The sequence below is a fragment of the Hylobates moloch genome, unplaced genomic scaffold, assembly GCF_009828535.3.
Source record: "Hylobates moloch isolate HMO894 unplaced genomic scaffold, HMol_V3 SCAFFOLD_11, whole genome shotgun sequence".
In the NCBI taxonomy this organism is placed as follows: domain Eukaryota; kingdom Metazoa; phylum Chordata; class Mammalia; order Primates; family Hylobatidae; genus Hylobates; species Hylobates moloch.
In genome coordinates this window covers 14,580,350-14,600,904 of record NW_026652286.1, presented here as the reverse complement: position 1 = coordinate 14,600,904, position 20,555 = coordinate 14,580,350, and the positions used below count along the sequence as shown (strand labels likewise).

Here is a 20,555-nt window from a genome sequence, read left to right as displayed (position 1 = left end):
GATTTTAGTATTTTCAAAATAAATGTTCTGTAGGCACCTCAGACAGTAGGTTTAGTTTATTAAGTTTTACGGTGTATGGTGGTTCATTTATGTGGAAATGTTTCTTACATGAAATGGTAGACACAATTTTTTTTTTTTTTTTTTGAGATGGAGTCTTGCTCTGTCACCCAGGCTGGAATGCAGTGGCGTGATCTTGAGTCACTGCAGCCTCCGCCTCCCGAGCTCAAGTGATTCTCCTGCCTTAGCCTCCCGAGTAGCTGGGATTGCAGGTGCATGCCACCATGCCCAGCCAATTTTTGTGTTTTTAGTAGAGGTGGGGTTTCAACATATTGGTCAGGTGGGTCTTGAACTCCTGACCTCATGATCCGCCCGCCTCGGCCTCCCAAAGTGCTGGGATTACAGGCGTAAGCCACTGTGCCCAGCCAATGAAATGGTTTAGTATTATTTCCTGGATTGAATGCTGGTAAAAATAATCTGTTAAAATAATAGAGGTATTTAAAATATCGACACCTAGTTAACCAATGAAGAATTAAACTTATTTACTGTTCATACTAACAACTTATTTTCTAGTGTCTCCTGCCTTTTTTTTAATGGCATGTTATTTTGTTGTTTATAAATATGCACTTTAAACAAGGTAATTGAGAAATGAAATAAACTGACTAGAAACTCCTTTTTACTGGCTAAATATTGTTATATAGTTCTATTTTGTAATTTCTATTTATAGAGCCTTGCATAGACTGGCACTATGGTTCTGTCCTTTGAAGAATGAAAAGCCCTTTTAATTGTCAGAATTTATTGGATCATATAGTGAAATTCTACTTTTAGTCTTTATTGATTGAAGTTTTATAATGACCAACAGCTTTAAAAACTGTTGTGAATTAAGTAATACTTTTAAATGAAGAAATTTGCCCTCACTGCTTATGATTACTTTTAAAATTAGTGCTGGCAGATGATCCTAGACTCTTCATATGCCTGGCAATTCTAGACTTTAGGTGCTCTGGGCCACGCCTACCATGTTTGGCTGTTCATCCACAAGTTAGTGACCCTTGAAGAAGAGTCTTGTTCAAGAAAGACATTGTTTTATACCTGTCACTCATTCTTGTTTTCTATTTAACTTATCCTTTGACAAATATTCAGACGTACAGAAAAGCTGCAAGAATAATACAAATAATTCCTGTGTATTTTTCACCTAGATTATTCAAATGTTAACATTTTACTGCATTTGCTTTTACCTTTTTTCTCTATATCTATATTATGTTTTCTATATTATGTTTACTCTCAAAAAGTCTGAACTTTCTGAGAGTAAGTTGCAGACATGTCCCTTTAACTAATTGCATAAAGACTGTTCAGTTGTTATATCTCTTTAGTTTAATCTGTGATCTGAAAACTTCCTCAGTCTTTATGTTGATTTGACATTGACATTTTGAAGAATACTGCCATTATTTTATAGACTGTTCCTCAATTTGGATTTGTTTTCATATTTTTGAGACAGGGCCTATGAATAAATAATATTTTAAGTGTTAATATGGTAAATAATGTTATGAAATAACTTTTGGATATTATGTATAGTTTATATACAATCACTTTCATATCTGAGTTAGATTCTAGATAGTTTCTTGGGGTACGTGGCAAATATTTTAGGCTTGTATGGACTGAATAGGTGACTGCTTCACTTTGATGTGGTTACCAAATTGGTATGGTTACCAACTGAGTGAAATAAGGTATGGCTGATTTGTTATGTTAATAAAATATATCTAAAATGATCGTATTTTTGTAATTTTATTTTTTTATTATTATTATTTTTGAGATAGAGTCTCACTCTGTTGCCCAGGCTGGAGTGCAGTGGCATGATCTCGGCTCACAGCAACCCCTGTCTCCCGGGTTCAAGTGATTCCCATGCCTCAACTTCTCGAGTAGCTGGATTACACCACCACACCCAGCTAATTTTTGTATTTTTAGTAGAGACGGGTTTTCATCATGTTGGCCAGGCTGGTCTCAAACTCCTGACCTCAAATGATTCACCCGCCTCGGTCTCCCAAAGTGCTGGGATTACAGGTGTGAATCACCACGCCAGGGCTGTATTTTTGTAATTTAAAAATAAACGATTACTAAAATAGGTTATTCCTATTTTCTGATAGATTTTTTTACCTTCCTTATTTAAAAATTAATGTAAACCCAGGCTATGAAAGTATAGGGAGTAATAGAGTCACTTCCTATGCAACTGTCATCCAGTGTACAAAATAAATTTGAGGTCTCTTCCTTCTCTTTTCTTCCTTGACATGTCTGTCATTTCCATTCATGTTTTTATACCTTTACCACATATAAAACATGGTATAGTTTTGTCTTCTATTAACTTTATAATAAATGGTACATGCTCTTCTGCAACTTTTTTTGTTCTATATTTTGAGATTTATGTACGTTGATGTATGTAATTTCAGTTAATTTATTTTGCTGCACTTCATCAGTTCTAGCACATTTCCTCCTAACATTTTAACATCTTTGAAATTGGGATGCATCTTAAAATTGATGATGTCTTGCCCTAACAATTGGTATATTTTCTTTTTTTGTGGTACATAAATATATAATTGTGATATGAGCCACACTTGTATTGCATGCTTTGTATTTTATGACTAAGCCACAATATCCAGTCCTTTTCTGACAATTAGATTATTCCGAAATTTTGATACTACATACAGTGCTGCAGTGAACATTAATTTACCTATTTCTTTGTGCATATTTGTGAGAATTTCTCTTGATGGGGTATACACCTGGGAGAAGAATTGCTGGATTATAGAGTATGTCCATTTTCAGCTTTGCCCTCAAAAGTGATTGTACTTCTTAGCTTTGTATAACAGTTGCTGTTGCCCTATTCTTCAACAGTGAGTGTTGTCCTACTTCTTTTTGCCAGTTTGATGGCTATAAAATGGCATAAAATAAGACTTGGCTTGTATTTCCTGTCTGTGAATTGTCTGTTTATATCTTCTGTCCATTTGTCTACTCAGTTTTACCAAACATAATGACTTCTTTAGATCTTTTCTCAGTTACGTGTATTGCAAATAACTTCTCTATGTCAGTGGCTTATCTTTATTTCAGGTATCGTTTGATGAATGAAAGCTTTAAATTTTAATAAAATCAAATTTGTCATGTTTTCCCTCTTAGAGTGTGTGTTTTTTACATCTTCTTTAAAGAAAACCTTTCCTTTCTGTCAGAGGTTGATGATTAATTGTTAAAAATGTAACTAATTTTAAACTAAGAGGAATAAAAATTATAAATCTTTATGAATACCTTTTGTGCTATATAAGAAAAGTGTTAATTTTCAATCTATAATTTTACTAGAAAGAGGAACTAGAATTTAGCCAAGAATATTGGCAGGCTGTGGTGGGGAAATAATCAGGAAGAGATGATAGGTCAAAGGAAAAGAAGGACAATATTTTGAGGACAGAATGTGAAGGACTGTGTTTATAGGAGCATAAACTCATATCTCAGAGTTTGATTGAGATAAGGGAGGAAAGAGAAAACTGAGAGATAACTGGATCCATGTTGTAAAGACCAAAGTAGGAATAGGAGAGGGACTTGGTAGTTGGTTAAGAAGCACCTACTTGTGTTTCTTGGTGTTGCTGGTTTCTTTGTTTTTTTTAGCATGCTCACTGTACTTAATGTCACTGAACAGTACATTTAAAATGATTTAAGATACACGAGGTCAGGAGATCGAGACCATCCTGGCTAACATGGTGAAACCCCATCTCTACTAAAAATACGAAAAATTAGCCAGGCGTGGTGGCAGACGCCTGTAGTCCCAGCTACTCGGGAGGCTGAGGCAGGAGAATGGCGTGAACCCGGGAGGTGGAGCTTGCAGTGAGCAGAGATCGCACCACTGCACTCCAGCCTGGGTGACGGAGCGAGACTCCGTCTCAAAAAAGAAAAAAAAATGATTTAAGATAGTAAATTTTATTTATTTTTACCGCAATTTTTAAAAAGGAAAGGATTTTTAAAATGGAGATTTGAACAAATAGAAGTAAGTTGAGTAAGGAGAGTGTAAGGCATTATTACCTTTTATTTAATTCATTTGTGATATCAAAGTACATTTAAAAGAAGAATCCAGTCAGGCGTGGTGGCTCATGCTTGTAATCCCAACACTTGAGAGGCTGAGGTGGGTGGATGGCTTGAGGCTAGGAATTTGAGACCAACCTGACGAACATGGCGAAACCCAATCTCTACTAAAAATACAGAAATTAGCCGGACATGATGATGTATGCCTATAATCCCAGCTACTTGGGAGGCTGAGGCACGAGAATCACTTGAACCCGGGAAGGCGGAGGTTGCAGTGAGCTGTGATCACGCTACTGCACTCCAGCACTCCAGCGTAGGTGACAGAGCGAGACTCGTTGTCTCAAAAAAAAAAAAAAAAAAAAAACCAGAAGAAGAAGAACCCTATTACATATGTGGTGTGTGTAAGTTTGCTCAAAAATAATTCAGAAATTTCATATTGGCAAATAAATTGAATATAACTTGGTAAAGTATTTCTGTTTCGTTTTCTCCCTCCCTTTTCAGAAGGGCTAATATTATGTGTAGTAAAAAAGGATGGAAACAGCCCACTATGGTTAGCAATGATCAGACTCATGACTATGGGTGTCAATATTGATTACATTGCTTGTTTGGTAATTATAAAAAGATGTGAACAGTTTGGATAGAGTAGTTCAGATGCTTTGTTAGAGGATTGGAAAAATAAGATCTATATATTAGTCAATTTGGGCTGCAATAATAAAATCCCTTAGACTGGATAATTTATAAAGAGCATAACCTTATTGCTCACAGCTCTGGAGGCTAAGTTCAAGATCAAGGTGCCAGCAGATTTGGTGTCTTGTGAGGGCTCACTTTCTCCTCCTTCGAAGATGGCGCCCTTTTGCTGTGTCCTTTTGTGGTAGAAGGGGTGAACAAGCTACCTCAGGCCTCTTTTATGTAAAAGAGCACTAATCTCATTCAGACGATAGAGCCCTCATGATCTACACCTCCCAAAGTTCCCACCTCTTAATACCATCACTTTTGGTGGTTAAGTTTCAACATATAAATTCTAGGGGAGCCAAGGGGCGGGGGCGGGGACACAAACATTCAGACCATAGTAGGTTAAATAACCTGAAATTATTAATTCTAAGGAATGAAAGCTTAATGGTTGCTCTAATAGGAGTCTTCACTATCCTCTGAGTAATATTTTATGGACAGCTCCAGCTCACAAAGGGGTAGTATTTCAAAACATCATTTCTTAGTTGATAAGAACAATTGGCAAGGTCATGAATAATACAGCTGCAGAGGACAACACAGTATACATTGCAGTGAAAAATAGGAAATAGTATTGTACTAAAACAATATTTTGGACTCTGTGGGCTTCAGCAGCTCCTGGGAATATAGTACTTTGTAAAATCCATAAACACCAGATACAAGCAAGTCATGAGTATATCTGATGTAGGGTAGGAGAAGGAAAAGAGTTAATACCTGTATATATCAGGGAGTCACAGTGGCCAAGTTAATAAGTAATTTATAGGTCTTTTCTTATGGTCTTTTATACCTGTCTCCAGCACCACCACCTATGCCTTCTGATGAACTATAAATTGCATGATATTCCTATCTGTGTTTATTTTCTAAAGTCCCTTTTCAGATAGGTTCACAGAGCATAGTGGTTGGGAATTGGCTGGTGAGGGATAATGACACTTTGTCCAACCCCTAGTTGGAGCCTTGGGTTGATTGATTGCCTTCCAGCTTGGCATGTTGGGAAAGAAAAGCTAGGAATGGCAGGATCCAGAAATTGCAGCAGTTTTAAAAATTTCTCTATGTCAGTTATCAGCTGTTCACACAATTTAACATGGCATGAATTAGCCTATAGTTGTGTGCATTGATCTGATTCCCTGGCACTTCATCCTGTTTTTTCAGACTTGGGGGCCCTGATTTGGTAGGACTTGAATTTGCCTGTGGTTTTTGTATAGACGAGATCATTGGTTCTGAGATTTTAGTGTGACTCTACATGGCCCTGGGGGCTTGCACACTTTCAGATGCCTGGACCTTATCACAGACCTACCAAATCAAAATCTTTCTGATTAGAGTTTTATGTGTATATTTACTTATTTAACTTTTTTTTTTTTTTTAAGGCAGAGTCTTGCTCTGTCGCCCAGGCCGGAGTGCAGTGGCACGATCTCGGCTCACTGCAACCTCCACCTCCTGGGTTCAAGCGATTCTCCTGCCTTAGCCTCCCGAGTAGCTGGGATTACAGGTGTGCGCCACCACACCTGGCTAATTTTTGTGTTTTTAGTAGAGTCAGCGTTTCCCTTTGTTGGTCAGGCTGGTCTCGAACTCCTGACCTCAAATGATCCACCCGCCTTGGCGTCCCAAAGTGCTGGGTACAGGTGTGAGCCACTATGCTTGGCCCTTATTTAACTTTTCATTAAGGAAAAATATAAGCGTATTCAAAAGTAGACAGGATAGCATAATAAACCCCAATATACCCATCATCAAGCTTCTATAAATAACAGTTTATGACTCATTTCATTTTATCCATATCCCCATCCACTTTTTCCTCTTCTATATTATTTCAAAGCAAATCCCAGATTATTTTATTTTTATTTTTATTTTTATTTATTTATTTTTTTTGAGACGGAGTCTCGCTCTGTCACCCAGGCTGGAGTGCAGTGGCGCAATCTCGGCTCACTGCAAGCTCTGCCTCCCGGGTTCACGCCATTCTTCTGCCTCAGCCTCTCCGAGTAGCTGGGACTACAGGCGCCCGCCACCACGCCCGGCTAATTTTTTTTTTGTATTTTTAGTAGAGACGGGGTTTCACGGTGGTCTCGATCTCCTGACCTCGTGATCCGCCCGCCTCGGCCTCCCAAAGTGCTGGGATTACAAGCGTGAGCCACCGCGCCCGGCCTTTATTTTTAGATATATATGTTTTAATGGGTTCCACAGATGATTAAAAAACTTTCTTTGAACAGGTGATACATGTATGTAGTAAAAAAGGATGTACAGTAAAAATTAATTCTTTTCATTGCTGCCAGTATTGTTACTCTTCACCAAGGCAAAGAAACCCTCAATTTCTTTATGTATCTATAGATACTCAGTGCATACGCAAATATATGCATATAATTCCTCTTTTTAATTAAACACACATGGTAATATCTATTGTAAAGTACACATTTTTTGAAATCTTGCTTTTTTTCAGGTAGCGGTATTCAGAATCAGGTCAATAGCAAGGCAAATAAATTGTTTTCATTCTTTTTAAATTGGTCCATGTGTCAAGTCTGTTTAGTACCTTTTGATGGATATGTAGGTTATTTACAGTATTAGGTTGCTTTACATAGTGCTGCAGTGAATATTCTTTTATAGTGTCTTGAGTTGCTTGCATTTCTAGGTCAGAGGATATGTTCATTTGCAATTTTGTTAAATATTGCCAGATTGCCTTCCCACCATCTGTGTATGTATGGTGTACAGTGTTCTTCTATATTTTTCATGTCTCTCTTATGCTTTCCTTTAAATCCAGAAGTATATAATAGCTGTTTTAAAATTTATCTGTTGGCCGAGCTCAGTGGCTCATGTCTGTAATTCTAGCACTTTGGGAGTCCAAGTCAGGAGGAGGATTGCTTGAACCCAGGAGATTGAGACCAGCCTGGGCAATATGGCAAGACCCCATCTCTACAAAATTTAAAAATTAGCTGGGCATGGTGGCACATATCTGTGGTCTCAGCTACTTGGGAGGCTGAGGTGGGAGGATCATTTGAGCTCAGGAGGTCGAAGCTGCAGCAAGTCATGTTTGTGCCATTGTACTTTAGTTTGGGCAACAAAGACTCCGTCTCAAAAAAAAAAAAAAAAATTGGGCCGGGTGCAGTGGCTTATGCCTGTAATCTCAGCACTTTGGGAGGCCGAGGTGGGTGGATTACTTGAGGCCAGGAGTTTGAGACCAGCTTGGCCAACATGACAAAACCCTGTCTCTACTAAAAATACAAAAAATTAGCCGGGTAGCCGGGTGTGGTGGCAGGTGCCTGTAATCCCAGCTACTCGGGAAGCTGAGGCAGGAGAATTGCTTGAACTTGGAAGGTGGAGATTGCAGGGAGCCGAGATCGTGCCACTGCACTCCAGCCTGGGCAATAGAGCGAGACTGTATCAAGAAAAAAAAATTATCTGTGAATTTAGTCATCTCTTTTTCTGAGTCTATGGGTATGGGTTACAGAAGTGGTTTGTAAATTAGGAGAATCATGGCAATGTTAAATTATCGAGTAGGGTGTAGTGGCTCGAACCTATAGTCTATTTGAGATTACTTGGGAGGCTGAGGTATGAGGATCATTTGAGAACAGGAGTTCAAGACCAGCGTGGGCAATACAGTGAGACCTAGTCTTTTAGAAAAACTATTGCAGATAAAATTGGAAGCCTCACAAAACTGCCTTAATGGATGAGTTTGATACATTTAGCAGGAGTTTTCAGTGTGTTTTTTCTTCATTAAAAGAACAATCAGTTGATGGAGTTTCAAAATCTTTTCTGAGTAAAGGTATGGAATAAATGTCAGTAGATGCCAGTGAGATGTTTGGAACTCCAGAATTTCTTTCTTTTTTTTTTTTTTTTTTGAGACAGCGTCTCACTCTGCTCTGCCACCCAGGAAGGAGTGCAGTGGCGCAATCTCGGCTCACTGCAACCTCTGCCTCCTGAGTTCACGCCATTTTCCTGCCTCAGCCTCCCGAGTAGCTGGAACTATAGGTGCCTGCCACCACGCCCGGCTAATTTTTTGTATTTTTAGTGGAGACGGGGTTTCACCGTGTTAGCCAGGATGGTCTCGATCTCCTGACCTCGTGATCCGCCCACCTCGGCCTCCCAAAGTGCTGGGATTACAGGCGTGAGCCACCGCGCCTGGCGGAACTCCAGAATTTCAATTTATGATTTTCTCTTACAGAGTGAACATCAAGTCTTAATTTGTCTAGTAGGGTTTTGTAGCAGATTTATTAAGGTCAAGTCAAATTAGGAATGTGGTAGATTGTGCACAAGAAAACTTTTAGGAAGCTGAAGGGGGTGTAAATTTGCACCTTTTATCTGAAAGGCGGTGCGTTTACTTGTTCCTTTTACCATACCTTAGCTATTGATTATGGGCCAGTTACCTAGTCTTGGTAAACTTCAGTTTTCTTTCTTTTTTTTTTGTCTTTTGGAGACGGAGCCTCGCTCTGTTGCCCAGGCTGGAGTACAGCGGCGTGATCTCGGCTCACTGCAACCTCTGCCTCCTGGGTTCAAGCGATTCTTGTGCCTCAGCCTCTCCAGTGGCTAGGATTATAGGTGTGCACCACCACATCTGGCTGATTTTTGTATTTTAGTAGAGACGGGGTTTCACCATGTTGGCCAGGCTAGTCTCGAGTTCCCGACCTCAAGTAATCCGCCCACCTCGGCCTCCCAAAGTGCTGGGATTACGGGCATGAGCCACCGCGCCTGGCCAACTTTAGTTTTCTTAAAAGCAAATTGGAAAGATATTGCTATGATTAGATAAAATATTGTAAATAAAGTGTTAAACTGTTGCATAGTAAGTGCTCAGTAGGTAGTTGCTCTTATTTTTAGTATAGATATTACAGATTGTGATGGTAATCTGTGGATTCTGAGTTAAAGAACTGATGTGTGTGATTTGTTGTAAGAGTAGGAGACCACAGTTAATATAATACAGATTTTTAAATTGTAGAAAAGGAAGATATTTCAACCAACCAACGAACCAACATTTATTGAACACCAACTCTATATCCTTGGCACTTTGCTTTAGATCTAGTGTGAAAGACAGATATATACACTGACAATTACAATATAATGAAATGTTGTAATCGCAAAATGAGAAGAATTTAGGAACTACTGTGAGAGCACTGAATGCTCACCCCTGCCTGGAGGGTGAGTTTATATGTTTCAGGAAAGGCTTCAGCAAGAAGATATTTTACTTTGATTGAAATCTGAAAGAGTTTTTAAAGTGTTCAATAGTAGATGTGAGTCTGGGTGCAGTGGCTCATGCCTGTAATCCCAGCATTTTGGGAGCCTGAGATGAGAGGATCACTTGAGGCCAGGAGTTGGAGGCTGCAGTGAGCTATGATTGTGCCACTGCACTGCAGCCTAGGTGAGACCTTGTTAAAAGAAGAAAGGGTAGATGTGCAGAAAAACATTAAGAGAGCATAATGCAAAGTTCCTGTATCTGGCTTCTCAGCTTATTTTTACACTTGATCATTTGTATTAGGATTTTACCATTAGGGAAATTCCAAGATAATTTTGTGCAAGTAGAAAACATGGAGTATTACTTAAAGTGATGATTCTATCAAATGGTGGTTTTGATGTACACGTTTATGTATTGTGGCAGACCAAGTAGATGGAAGGCAGATCTAACACTTGTGTAATTATCAGTTTTTCTAGCTATGGTACTGAGGATTCATTCTTATGTGTGTATATGTTTTGAGTTCCTATAGATAGGTCAGCAGTTGCTAGGTTGATTTCATATTTTATAAATTCTAATTTGGTAAAATAAGGTCATAGGGGAGAATATTAAGTTTGCCAGAATAAAACTGGATCCTCTTTCATATCTATGTTATATCTGAATCAAATAATGTTTATAACATCATTATATATACATTTAATAGTTGTGTGGTAAGAATGTTGGCTATTTCGGCCTCAATAAACTCACATCCTTTTTGGATGCAGGCATAAAATAAATAGAATGTCATTTAGTCCTTGAGAACCTTAGAATGATTTTAAATCTGTTTTTCAAATATGATTTGAAATTTGATTTGAAATATGATTTGAAAATTTCAAATATTTTCCAATATTATTTGGAGGAAGTTTAAAGGAATATCCATATAATAAAGTACACATTGAGAAGAATGGGAACATGAACATAACTGGGTAGAAAGTCATTAACTTGTCTTTGTAATATAATGCTTTTTAAGATCAAAGGATAATATTTTTAGTAAATAGAATGTAGGATCAGCTATTCATGAAATTGGCACCCTAATTTTATTTAAAATCCCTGCCATAGGTGGGGCATAGCGAAACTCTGTCTCAAAAAAAAAAAATCCCTGCCAAAATAGAAATATATATATATATAACTATATATATATATATATATAGTTAAAGCAGACATAGATTTTTTTTTTCCTCCTGAGGCAATTCTTGGGCTTTAGGTTTAAGAAATATGGCTATAAACTATGTTTATATAATGTATATTTTCTTTTCTTATCATTGGTTCATACATTTTAATTTGGTAATAGAATGTTTTACTTTTGTCAAATGTGTACAGTTAAAGGATCTGTACTTTTTTTTTTTGAGACAGTCTTGCTCTCTCTCACAGGCTGAAGTGCAGTGGTGCAATCTTGGCTCACTGCAACCTCCGCCTCCCAGGTTCAAGCGATTCTCCTGCCTCAGCCTCCCAAGTAGCTGGGACCACAGGCATGCACCACCATGCCCAGCTAATTTTTGCATTATTAGAGTTGGGGTTTCTTCACCATGTTGGCCAGGCTGGTCTTAGACTCCTGACCTCAAGTGATCCAACTGCCTCAGCCTCTCAAAGTGCTAGGATTATAGGGATCTATACTTTTCTTTTGAGGGAAAATGTTGGCACCGTTTCTAAGGCATATTGGCCATTTCAGCTTCTCAGTAAATATTTGTTAAGTAATTAAATGCACTTGATTCTTTATTCTTAGCCTTTTTATGCAATACTCAGAATAGCTGAAGCACCAATTAACTGAAATGGAGATATTATAAAGATAGTTATCTTCTCCAAGGGAAAAAAATCATCTTAGTGGAAATTAATTACTTTTTTACAAATTGCGAATTTGACCCTTAAGAGTTTTCTTCCTGATATTTAAAATTGAAAAAAAATTGTTGACATTAATATCTCTTCTTTCGTTTCTTTTCTTTTCTTTTTTTTTTTTTTTGCAGGTATGGCCTCACAAGTCTTGGTCTACCCACCATATGTTTATCAAACTCAGTCAAGTGCCTTTTGTAGTGTGAAGAAACTCAAAGTAGAGCCAAGCAGTTGTGTATTCCAGGAAAGAAACTATCCACAGACCTATGTGAATGGTAGAAACTTTGGAAATTCTCATCCTCCCACTAAGGGTAGTGCTTTTCAGACAAAGATACCATTTAATAGACCTCGAGGACACAACTTTTCATTGCAGACAAGTGCTGTTGTTTTGAAAAACACTGCAGGTGCTACAAAGGTCATAGCAGCTCAGGCGCAGCAAGCTCACGTGCAGGCACCTCAGATTGGGGTGTGGCGAAACAGATTGCATTTCCTAGAAGGCCCCCAGCGATGTGGATTGAAGCGCAAGAGTGAGGAGTTGGATAATCATAGCAGCGCAATGCAGATTGTCGATGAATTGTCCATACTTCCTGCAATGTTGCAAACCAACATGGGAAATCCAGTGACAGTTGTGACAGCTACCACAGGATCAAAACAGAATTGTACCACTGGAGAAGGTGACTATCAGTTAGTACAGCATGAAGTCTTATGCTCCATGAAAAATACTTATGAAGTCCTTGATTTTCTTGGTCGAGGCACGTTTGGCCAGGTAGTTAAATGCTGGAAAAGAGGGACAAATGAAATTGTAGCAATCAAAATTTTGAAGAATCATCCTTCTTATGCACGTCAAGGTCAAATAGAAGTGAGCATATTAGCAAGGCTCAGTACTGAAAATGCTGATGAATATAACTTTGTACGAGCTTATGAATGCTTTCAGCACCGTAACCATACTTGTTTAGTCTTTGAGATGCTGGAACAAAACTTGTATGACTTTCTGAAACAAAATAAATTTAGTCCCCTGCCACTAAAAGTGATTCGGCCTATTCTTCAACAAGTGGCCACTGCACTGAAAAAATTGAAAAGTCTTGGTTTAATTCATGCTGATCTCAAGCCAGAGAATATTATGTTGGTGGATCCTGTTCGGCAGCCTTACAGGGTTAAAGTAATAGACTTTGGGTCGGCCAGTCATGTATCAAAGACTGTTTGTTCAACATATCTACAATCTCGGTACTACAGGTAGGTAACAACTCCATACTTTTTGGTTGTTTATTAATGTTAAATTTCTGCTAAATGAGATACTTTTGTGTGTGTTTGTGGTAGAAGAGACCGCTTCAGTTAAATAAGGAAATCAAGAGAGGATCAATTTAGGTTTGTTTTAAAGAGATTAAAAAAAATCAGGACATAAAATCTACCAAGCAGGATAGAAATCTCCACTGCAAAGTTCCATGCCAAAGACATCTGGTTATTTTTATTTTTAATGGAAGACTTGAAGGAATGATAGGTGATGAATAATGATCAAACAGAAGTCTTTAAATGTTGGAAAGTATTTACATTAATCTTTGTATATATCATTGGGCATTTTAGTACTTGAGAGAAATAGTTTATTAAAGGCATAATCAATCATATGTAACTTAACATTTAGAAAAATTATATACAGGTTTGAGTAGCCCTTATCTGACGCTCTTGGGGCCAGAAGTGTTTTGGATTTCAGATTTTTCCGGATTTTGGAATATTTGCACTGCCAACTAGCGCCCCCAAATCTGAAAATTTGTTTCCTTTGAGTGTCATATCAATGCCCAAAAAGTTTCAGATTTTTGGATTTGAGATGTTCAACCTGTGTAAGGATTCAGAAAGTTATTCTGATTAATGATTTTAAGATTCAGATATACAGCCGGGTACAGTATATAGGCTCATGCCTGTAATCCCTGCACTTAGGGAGGCTGAGGCGGATGGATGACCTGAGGTCAGGAGTTCAAGACCAGCCTGGCCAACATGCCGAAACCCCCATCTCTACTAAAAATAACAAAAATTAGCTGGGTGTGGTGGTGGGCATCTATAATCCCAGCAACTTGGGAGGCTGAGGCAGGAGAATTGCTTGAACCCAGGAGGCGGAGGTTGCAGTGAGCCGAGATCACGCCATTGCACTCCAGCCTGGGCCACAAAAGCGAAACTCTGTCTTCAAAAAACAAAACAAAACACAAATATACTTCTTTGGCTCCCGTGACTCTTTAGGTCACCTGATCATAACCAGTTTTATTATGTTCTATCCACATATATGCTATGGGTAATGCTATTTTGGTCTTGCTTCTCGGGGGAAGTTAAAGAAGAAAATAATGCCCTTGTAAGTATTGATAAAGTGCTACAGTGTAACACTAGCCTGAAGCATGAGGGGCTAACTAATGATTACCAAGATTCAGAATACTGAAAACTCATTCTGGAGTGTAAAATGGCTTTGAATTCATAGTTTGATAACTTTGAGCTTTAATTATTTTCATATAAGCCTGAATGAATTTATGTTCTTGGTATTTGCTACAGCCCTATGACGTCCAACATGATGGACCTGCCATCAAATATAGACAAATACAGGATCTGCCAATATTGGTCATTCATGCAGTTTATTGTTAGAAATGGTTAGAACATGGGGGATGTAAATTTAGACCCACCAAGGAGTATTTTCTGATACTGCATTTGCCTTTACACTGTACCTGATTACCCTTCTTGCAAGTATATGCTATAGTGCCCAGTACAAAATAAAGGAGAAATTAATTAGCTCTTACACAAATCATCTCTAAATATATGCCCTACCAGTAGGTTATCAGAAAGAATTGCCCATTTATGTCACTTAGTGTTAGTAAAGCTTATTAAAATATGTATTAGAGCTGGGCTTGGTGGCTGACACCTGTAATCCCAGCACTTTGGGAAGTGGGAGGATTGCTTTAGGCCACGAGTTTAAGATCAGCCTGGGCAACAGAGCGAGACCCTGCCTCTCCAAAAAAAGAAAAAAAATAATGAGCCAGGAATGTTGGTAAATGCCTGTAGTCTTAGCTATTCAAGAGGCTGAGGTAGGAGGAGCCCTTGAGCCCAGGTGTTAGAGGCTACAGTGAGCTATGATAATGCCACTGCACTCCAGCCTGAGTGACCAAGTGAGACCCTCTTAAAAAAAAATAAAGTATGTATTAGGAATTAGAAATAACAGCCTGATATACCTTTAGTATATTCTTTTTTAAAATATTTTTATTTTTATGGGTCCATAGTAGGTATATATATTTATGGGATATATGAGATATTTTGATATAGGCATACAGTACATAATAATCACATCAGGGTAAATGGACTGTCCATTGCTTCAAGCATTTGTCATTTCTTTGTGTTACAAACATTCCAATTAGACTCCTTATTGTTAAATGAACAATAAATTATTTTTGACTGTGGTCACTCTTGTGTGCTATCAATTACTACATATTATTCATTCTAACTATATAGTTGTACCCCTTAACCATCCCTACTCCCTGCCCCCATCTACTACCCTTCCTAGACTCTAGTAACCGACATTCTACTCTGTCTCCATGAGTTCAATTGTTTTAATTTTTAGCTCCCACGTACGAGCGAGAACATTGTGAAGTTTTGTCTTTCTGTGCCTGGCTTATTTCACATAACATAATGTCCTTCAGTTCCATCCATGTTGTTGCAATTGACAGGATCTCATTCTTTGTATCCATTGTGTATATATGTACCACATTTTCTTTATCCATTCATCTGTTGATGGACACTTAGGTTCATTCCAGATCTTGCCTATTGTGAATAGTGCTGCAGTAAACACTGGATTGTAGATATCTCTTTGATACACTTTCATTCTTTTGGCTATATATCCTAGTATATTCTTGATTGTATGGGTTTTAGTAGTAGAGTGCTAGATACCATTAAAACTTTTCAGATCACGGCCGGGCGCGGTGGCTCACGCTTGTAATCCCAGCACTTTGGGAGGCCGAGGCGGGTGGATCCCGAGGTCAGGAGATCGAGACCACGGTGAAACCCCGTCTCTACTAAAAATACAAAAAAAAAAATTAGCCGGGCGTGGTGGCGGGCGCCTGTAGTCCCAGCTACTCGGAGAGGCTGAGGCAGGAGAATGGCGTGAACTTGGGAGGCGGAGCTTGCAGTGAGCCGAGATTGCGCCACTGCACTCCAGCCTGGGTGACAGAGCGAGACTCCATCTCCAAAAAACAAAACAAAACAAAACAAAAACAAACAAACAAACAAAACTTTTCAGATCACTTAAAATTTTAAATTTGCTGTTGTTGCAGGGTAGTAGCTCTTGCTTAGTATCACATAATTAGATTTATTAGATATCTGTGCTCCCCAAAAGATTTTTTTTCAATATACAAGATTAGCTTTTAATTTTTTTCTGGAAAAAAATTGTAAAATCTTATTTAACAGTATGAGAAGAATAGTAGTTTTTGGTTTTTTCTTTCCCTTGGTACTCTATGGATTCTGTCTTGAGAGCTTTTAGTAGTGAGCTAGCATATTATATAAACTCCCAGGCTTCAGCTGTTTGGGCCCTATATTTAGTTCACTTGCTAGTAAATGACTTCACTTCATTTGGGTCCTGCATTATTCTGCATATCAGAATTACCTCATTTTCTTTATTTGAAATCTTTTTCCACTAGAGTAAAAAAAAAAAAGTCTTTTTTTTTAATGCTTGAGAATGTCTATCGGTTTACTAAATCTTTCAAGGGAATAAAGGAAATCCTTTAAAAAGCAATCTAAAATGCTGAATATTTTATGATACTGGTTTCTAGCATTAGGCCTTTGCACAAATAGAATGAAAAAATCTATGAATAATTGCTAAATACAGTTAGTAGTTTCTAATTTGTGTTTATGTATAAATTTCAGGTAAATAATTTACCCGACGTTCAGAAGCTATACAATTGCGATGCTAAATTACAGGCTCTGGGTTTAGAGTGAAAAAAAGAGGCTCTTACTTGTAAAAAGGCTAGTGCAGGCATTTTGGTTGATGTTGCCTGGATAAAAAACTAAAAACAGATTTTATGTCATTTAGATCCAAGAGTTAGAAGAGTTAGTAAATATTAAGGTATATTGGTGAAAATATATTGTAGTCCTTAATCAGGTACTGTTTTAATATCTAGTGTAATTTTGCATGAAAATGGCAGATAACCATTACTCTCTGTAAGTATTCGTTTGTACTTTATTTGGGACCCTGCCAATTCTGGCCTAGTTTATGACTAGGTTACTTATAAATCTGATAAGGCAGTAAGCTAAAGTGTCTTATACTTGATTTTTCAATGTTTGTTAAGATATTTTTTATTTCATAAATGAAAGCAGGAAGTGGAAACTAACCAAATTAAATATTTTTGAGCAAAGCACAGTAGGAATGCACATATCCTGATTTCCGAGGTAAATGATTTGTGTTTAAACACAGGTTTATGTGTTATTCTATTTCTTTGTGCAACACAGAAGTGTAGTAGGGATATCTTAAAATAGACAGGGGGACAGTGGCCAGAAATTGTTGACTACTATAGATGGTGAGGCTGTCTAACTCTTGCAGTGATACAAGCCAGAAGTACATGCTAAGGGCATTGATTTGCTTAAGGTCAGCATGTTCTAAATTCAGCTGCTTGAGTATGGTTTCTGTCAAGAACACGTAGGGCTCTTAAACGCATAAAAGGCTTTAACAGCAGAAGGTGCTGTATTTATGAGGTGTGGTGGCAACATTCAGGTCATGAATTTCTTTTTCTTTTTCTTTCTTTTTTTTTTTTAATATAGAATTTTAGCCTGCGATTCTTGAGTCATTTCAGAACACAGAGACAGGAAAGTGGGCTGTAAAAATAACCTGTATAGCCGTTATATTCTTTGCTACTCTACTGAGTAATTTAGCATTAATTGCTGTTGAGTTTTAAAAAATGCTATTTTGCATGTAATAGTTAACAAAAAGATATGTAATGATAAACAGTTAATTTAGACATATTTGTTCTTTCATGGCATTCTTACCTCTCATGCCTTCTTAGATCCAGAAGTATCAAAGTTTCTATAACAAAATTAAGCTACATAGGAAGACCCATAAAATAACAACTAATATTTTACATAGGGTACTTTATAATGAGACACCGTGTATGTATAATGCATCATTTTTTCAAAGTGCCTTTCGTTATATTTTCTAGTTTGTTTCTCACTTCTCTGTGAGTTAGTTAAGACTGGGTGGCATTACTCTTTGATAAGGAGAAAACTGGGACTTACATAAGTCAGACAGGTTCAAATTCACACTGTAAGTTTAACTTAACAAATTTTGTTAGGCCTTTTTGGGTGCTGGTACAGTGCTAGGTGCTAAGAATACAAAGGTGATTTATGTATGTTCATTAATTTATTCGATTAATGATTTCATCATTTTATGGAGGGGAAAAATAATTTGCTTCAAGAAATGCCAGGGTGGAGAGGTGTGTGCAGGGTGATAATAGGAACCCAAAGGAGAGCACTGAGCCTGATCTGAGGGGCAGGAAAGGCTTCTACGGGAGAGATGACCCCAGAATGACCCTTGAGAGCAGAGCAGAGAAGGAGCCAGGGTTGACTGGTCTTGAGCGTTTTGTCTCACTAAGCCACTCTTAACCTAAAAAAGCTCAGCATTGGGATGAAATTGCTGGTGATTTCTTTTGTATATCATAAAGTAGTGTTTGTTTTGGAATCTTTATTAGACAAATACAAGGTTGTCAGTTGAGTTTAGTTTTAATAGAAGATTAGGAAATTCTAAAATGAAATGGTTTTCTTTTTTTTTTGAGACGGAGTCTCGCTCTGTTGCCCAGGCTGGAGTGCAGTGGCACAATCTCTGCTTACTGCAAGCTCTGCATCCCGGGTTCACTCCATTCTCCTGCCTCAGCCTCCTGAGTAGCTGGGACTACAGGCGCCCGCCACCACACCTGGCTAATTTTTTTGTATTTTTAGTAGAGACGGGGTTTCACCGTGTTAGCCAGGATGGTCTCGATCTCCTGACCTCGTGATCCACCCGCCTCAGCTTCCCAAAGTGCTGGGATTACAGGCATGAGCCACCGCTCCCGGCCAAATGAAATGGTTTTCAATGCCATACCTGTGGCTGCAAATGTATAGTACTTTACTACATAAAGGACTTTACATAGACACAGATGACTACATATATCAGGCCTTCTATTAAAAATTCTAGCAGAGCTCTTAAGTTTTTTTGTTTTGTTTTTGTTTTTAAAAACAGCTTTATTGAGATATAATCTACATACCTTGAAATTCATTCATTTAAGTGTACAATTTAATGGCTTTTAGTATATTTATAGTTGTGCCATCATCAGAACAATCAATTAAAATTTTAAGTTAAAAATTTTTTTGGCCAAATTATTTCTCACCTGACACAATTTTAGAATATTTACATTACCCTCAAAAGAAGCCCCTCTGCCTTTTAGCCATTGTTCCCCAGTCTGCCCATCACCCCCAGCCCTAAGCAACCACTAATCTACTTGCTGCCTGTGTAGATCATCTATTCTGGACATGTCATATACATGTAATCATACAATATATGGTCCTTTTCGACTGAGTTTTTTTTTCACTTAACATAATGTTTTCAAGGTTCATCCATGTTGTACGATGTATCAGTACTTACTACTTTTTATTGCCAAATAATAAACCATTGTATAGATATATACCACATTTTACGTATACATTCATCAGAAGAATGTATTAAAATTGTGTCAATGAAAACATATGTGAATAGAAACTGTAATATGGTCCAAGATTAAATATCAAAATACTTAGTGCCTCTAAAATGTAAAGTGTGGTGCTTGGTGCTGCTTGTACAGGAGGAGAACAAAATGAGTCTCTGCTTTTATGGTGTTTGCAATCTAATGGGTAGACAAAGAACAAAAAAAGTAGTTGGAGAGGCTGAGTGCCATGGCTCACACCTGTAATCCCAGCACTTTGGGAGGCCGAGGCAGGCGGATCGCCTGAGGTCAGGAGTTCGAGTCCAGCCTGGCCAGCATGGTCAAACCCCGTCTCTACTAAAAATGCAAAAATTGGCCGGGCGTGGTGGCAGGCACGTGTCGGGAAGCTGAGGCAGGAGAATCGTTTGAACCCAGGAGGCGGAGGTTGCACTGAGCCAAGATCGCACCATTGCGCTGCAGCCTGGGCAACAGAGCGAGACTCCATCTCAAAAAGAAAAAAAAAAAAAAGTAGTTGGAGCAAGGAGAGAGAATAAGAGAAGTTTAAACTTTTTTGGTTCCTTTTTTTTCTTTAACTTTTACATTGAAATTATCTTCAACATATAAAATAAGTAAATTTAGGCAGACGAAAAAGTTGTAAAAATAGTACAAAGGATTCCTGTTATCCTTCATCCAGATTCCCCAGTGTTTCACATGTTAGTATTTGACCACCCTAGTTTTATCAATCATTCTCTCTTCACACACCCACACACCCACTCACCTACCTACCCACCTACCTTTTCCTACGGGGTGTGATATGAAGTTGCTTTACCTCTAAATGCTTCAGTGTACATTTCCTAAACATAAGGACATTCTCTTGCATAACTTCAGTACAATTATCAAAATCATCATCAGTTAACATCAGTTCAATATTATTGATTAGATGAACTGTTTAAATTACTTTTTTTTTTTTTTAAAGACAAGGTCTTGCTTTGTGGCCCAGGCTGGAGTGCAGTGGTACAGTCATAGCTCACTGTGGCATCAGACTCCTGGGCACAAGCAATCCTTCTGCCTCATACTCCTGAGTAGCTGGGACTGCAGTC

General features: G+C 38.1%; 1 protein-coding gene across 6 annotated transcripts in view; it reads left to right on the top strand.

The window, feature by feature from the left end:
• Positions 1-20,555, top strand: part of HIPK3 (homeodomain interacting protein kinase 3) — a 101,690-nt gene that overhangs the window by 21,834 nt on the left and 59,301 nt on the right. For all 6 annotated transcript variants that reach the window (XM_058446870.1, XM_058446869.1, XM_032166309.2 and 3 more), the window contains exon 2: positions 11,923-13,021. In XM_058446870.1, coding sequence (XP_058302853.1) covers positions 11,925-13,021 — 1,097 coding nt within the window. In that variant the 5' untranslated portion in view covers positions 11,923-11,924. The remainder of the gene's footprint in view (positions 1-11,922; positions 13,022-20,555) is intronic.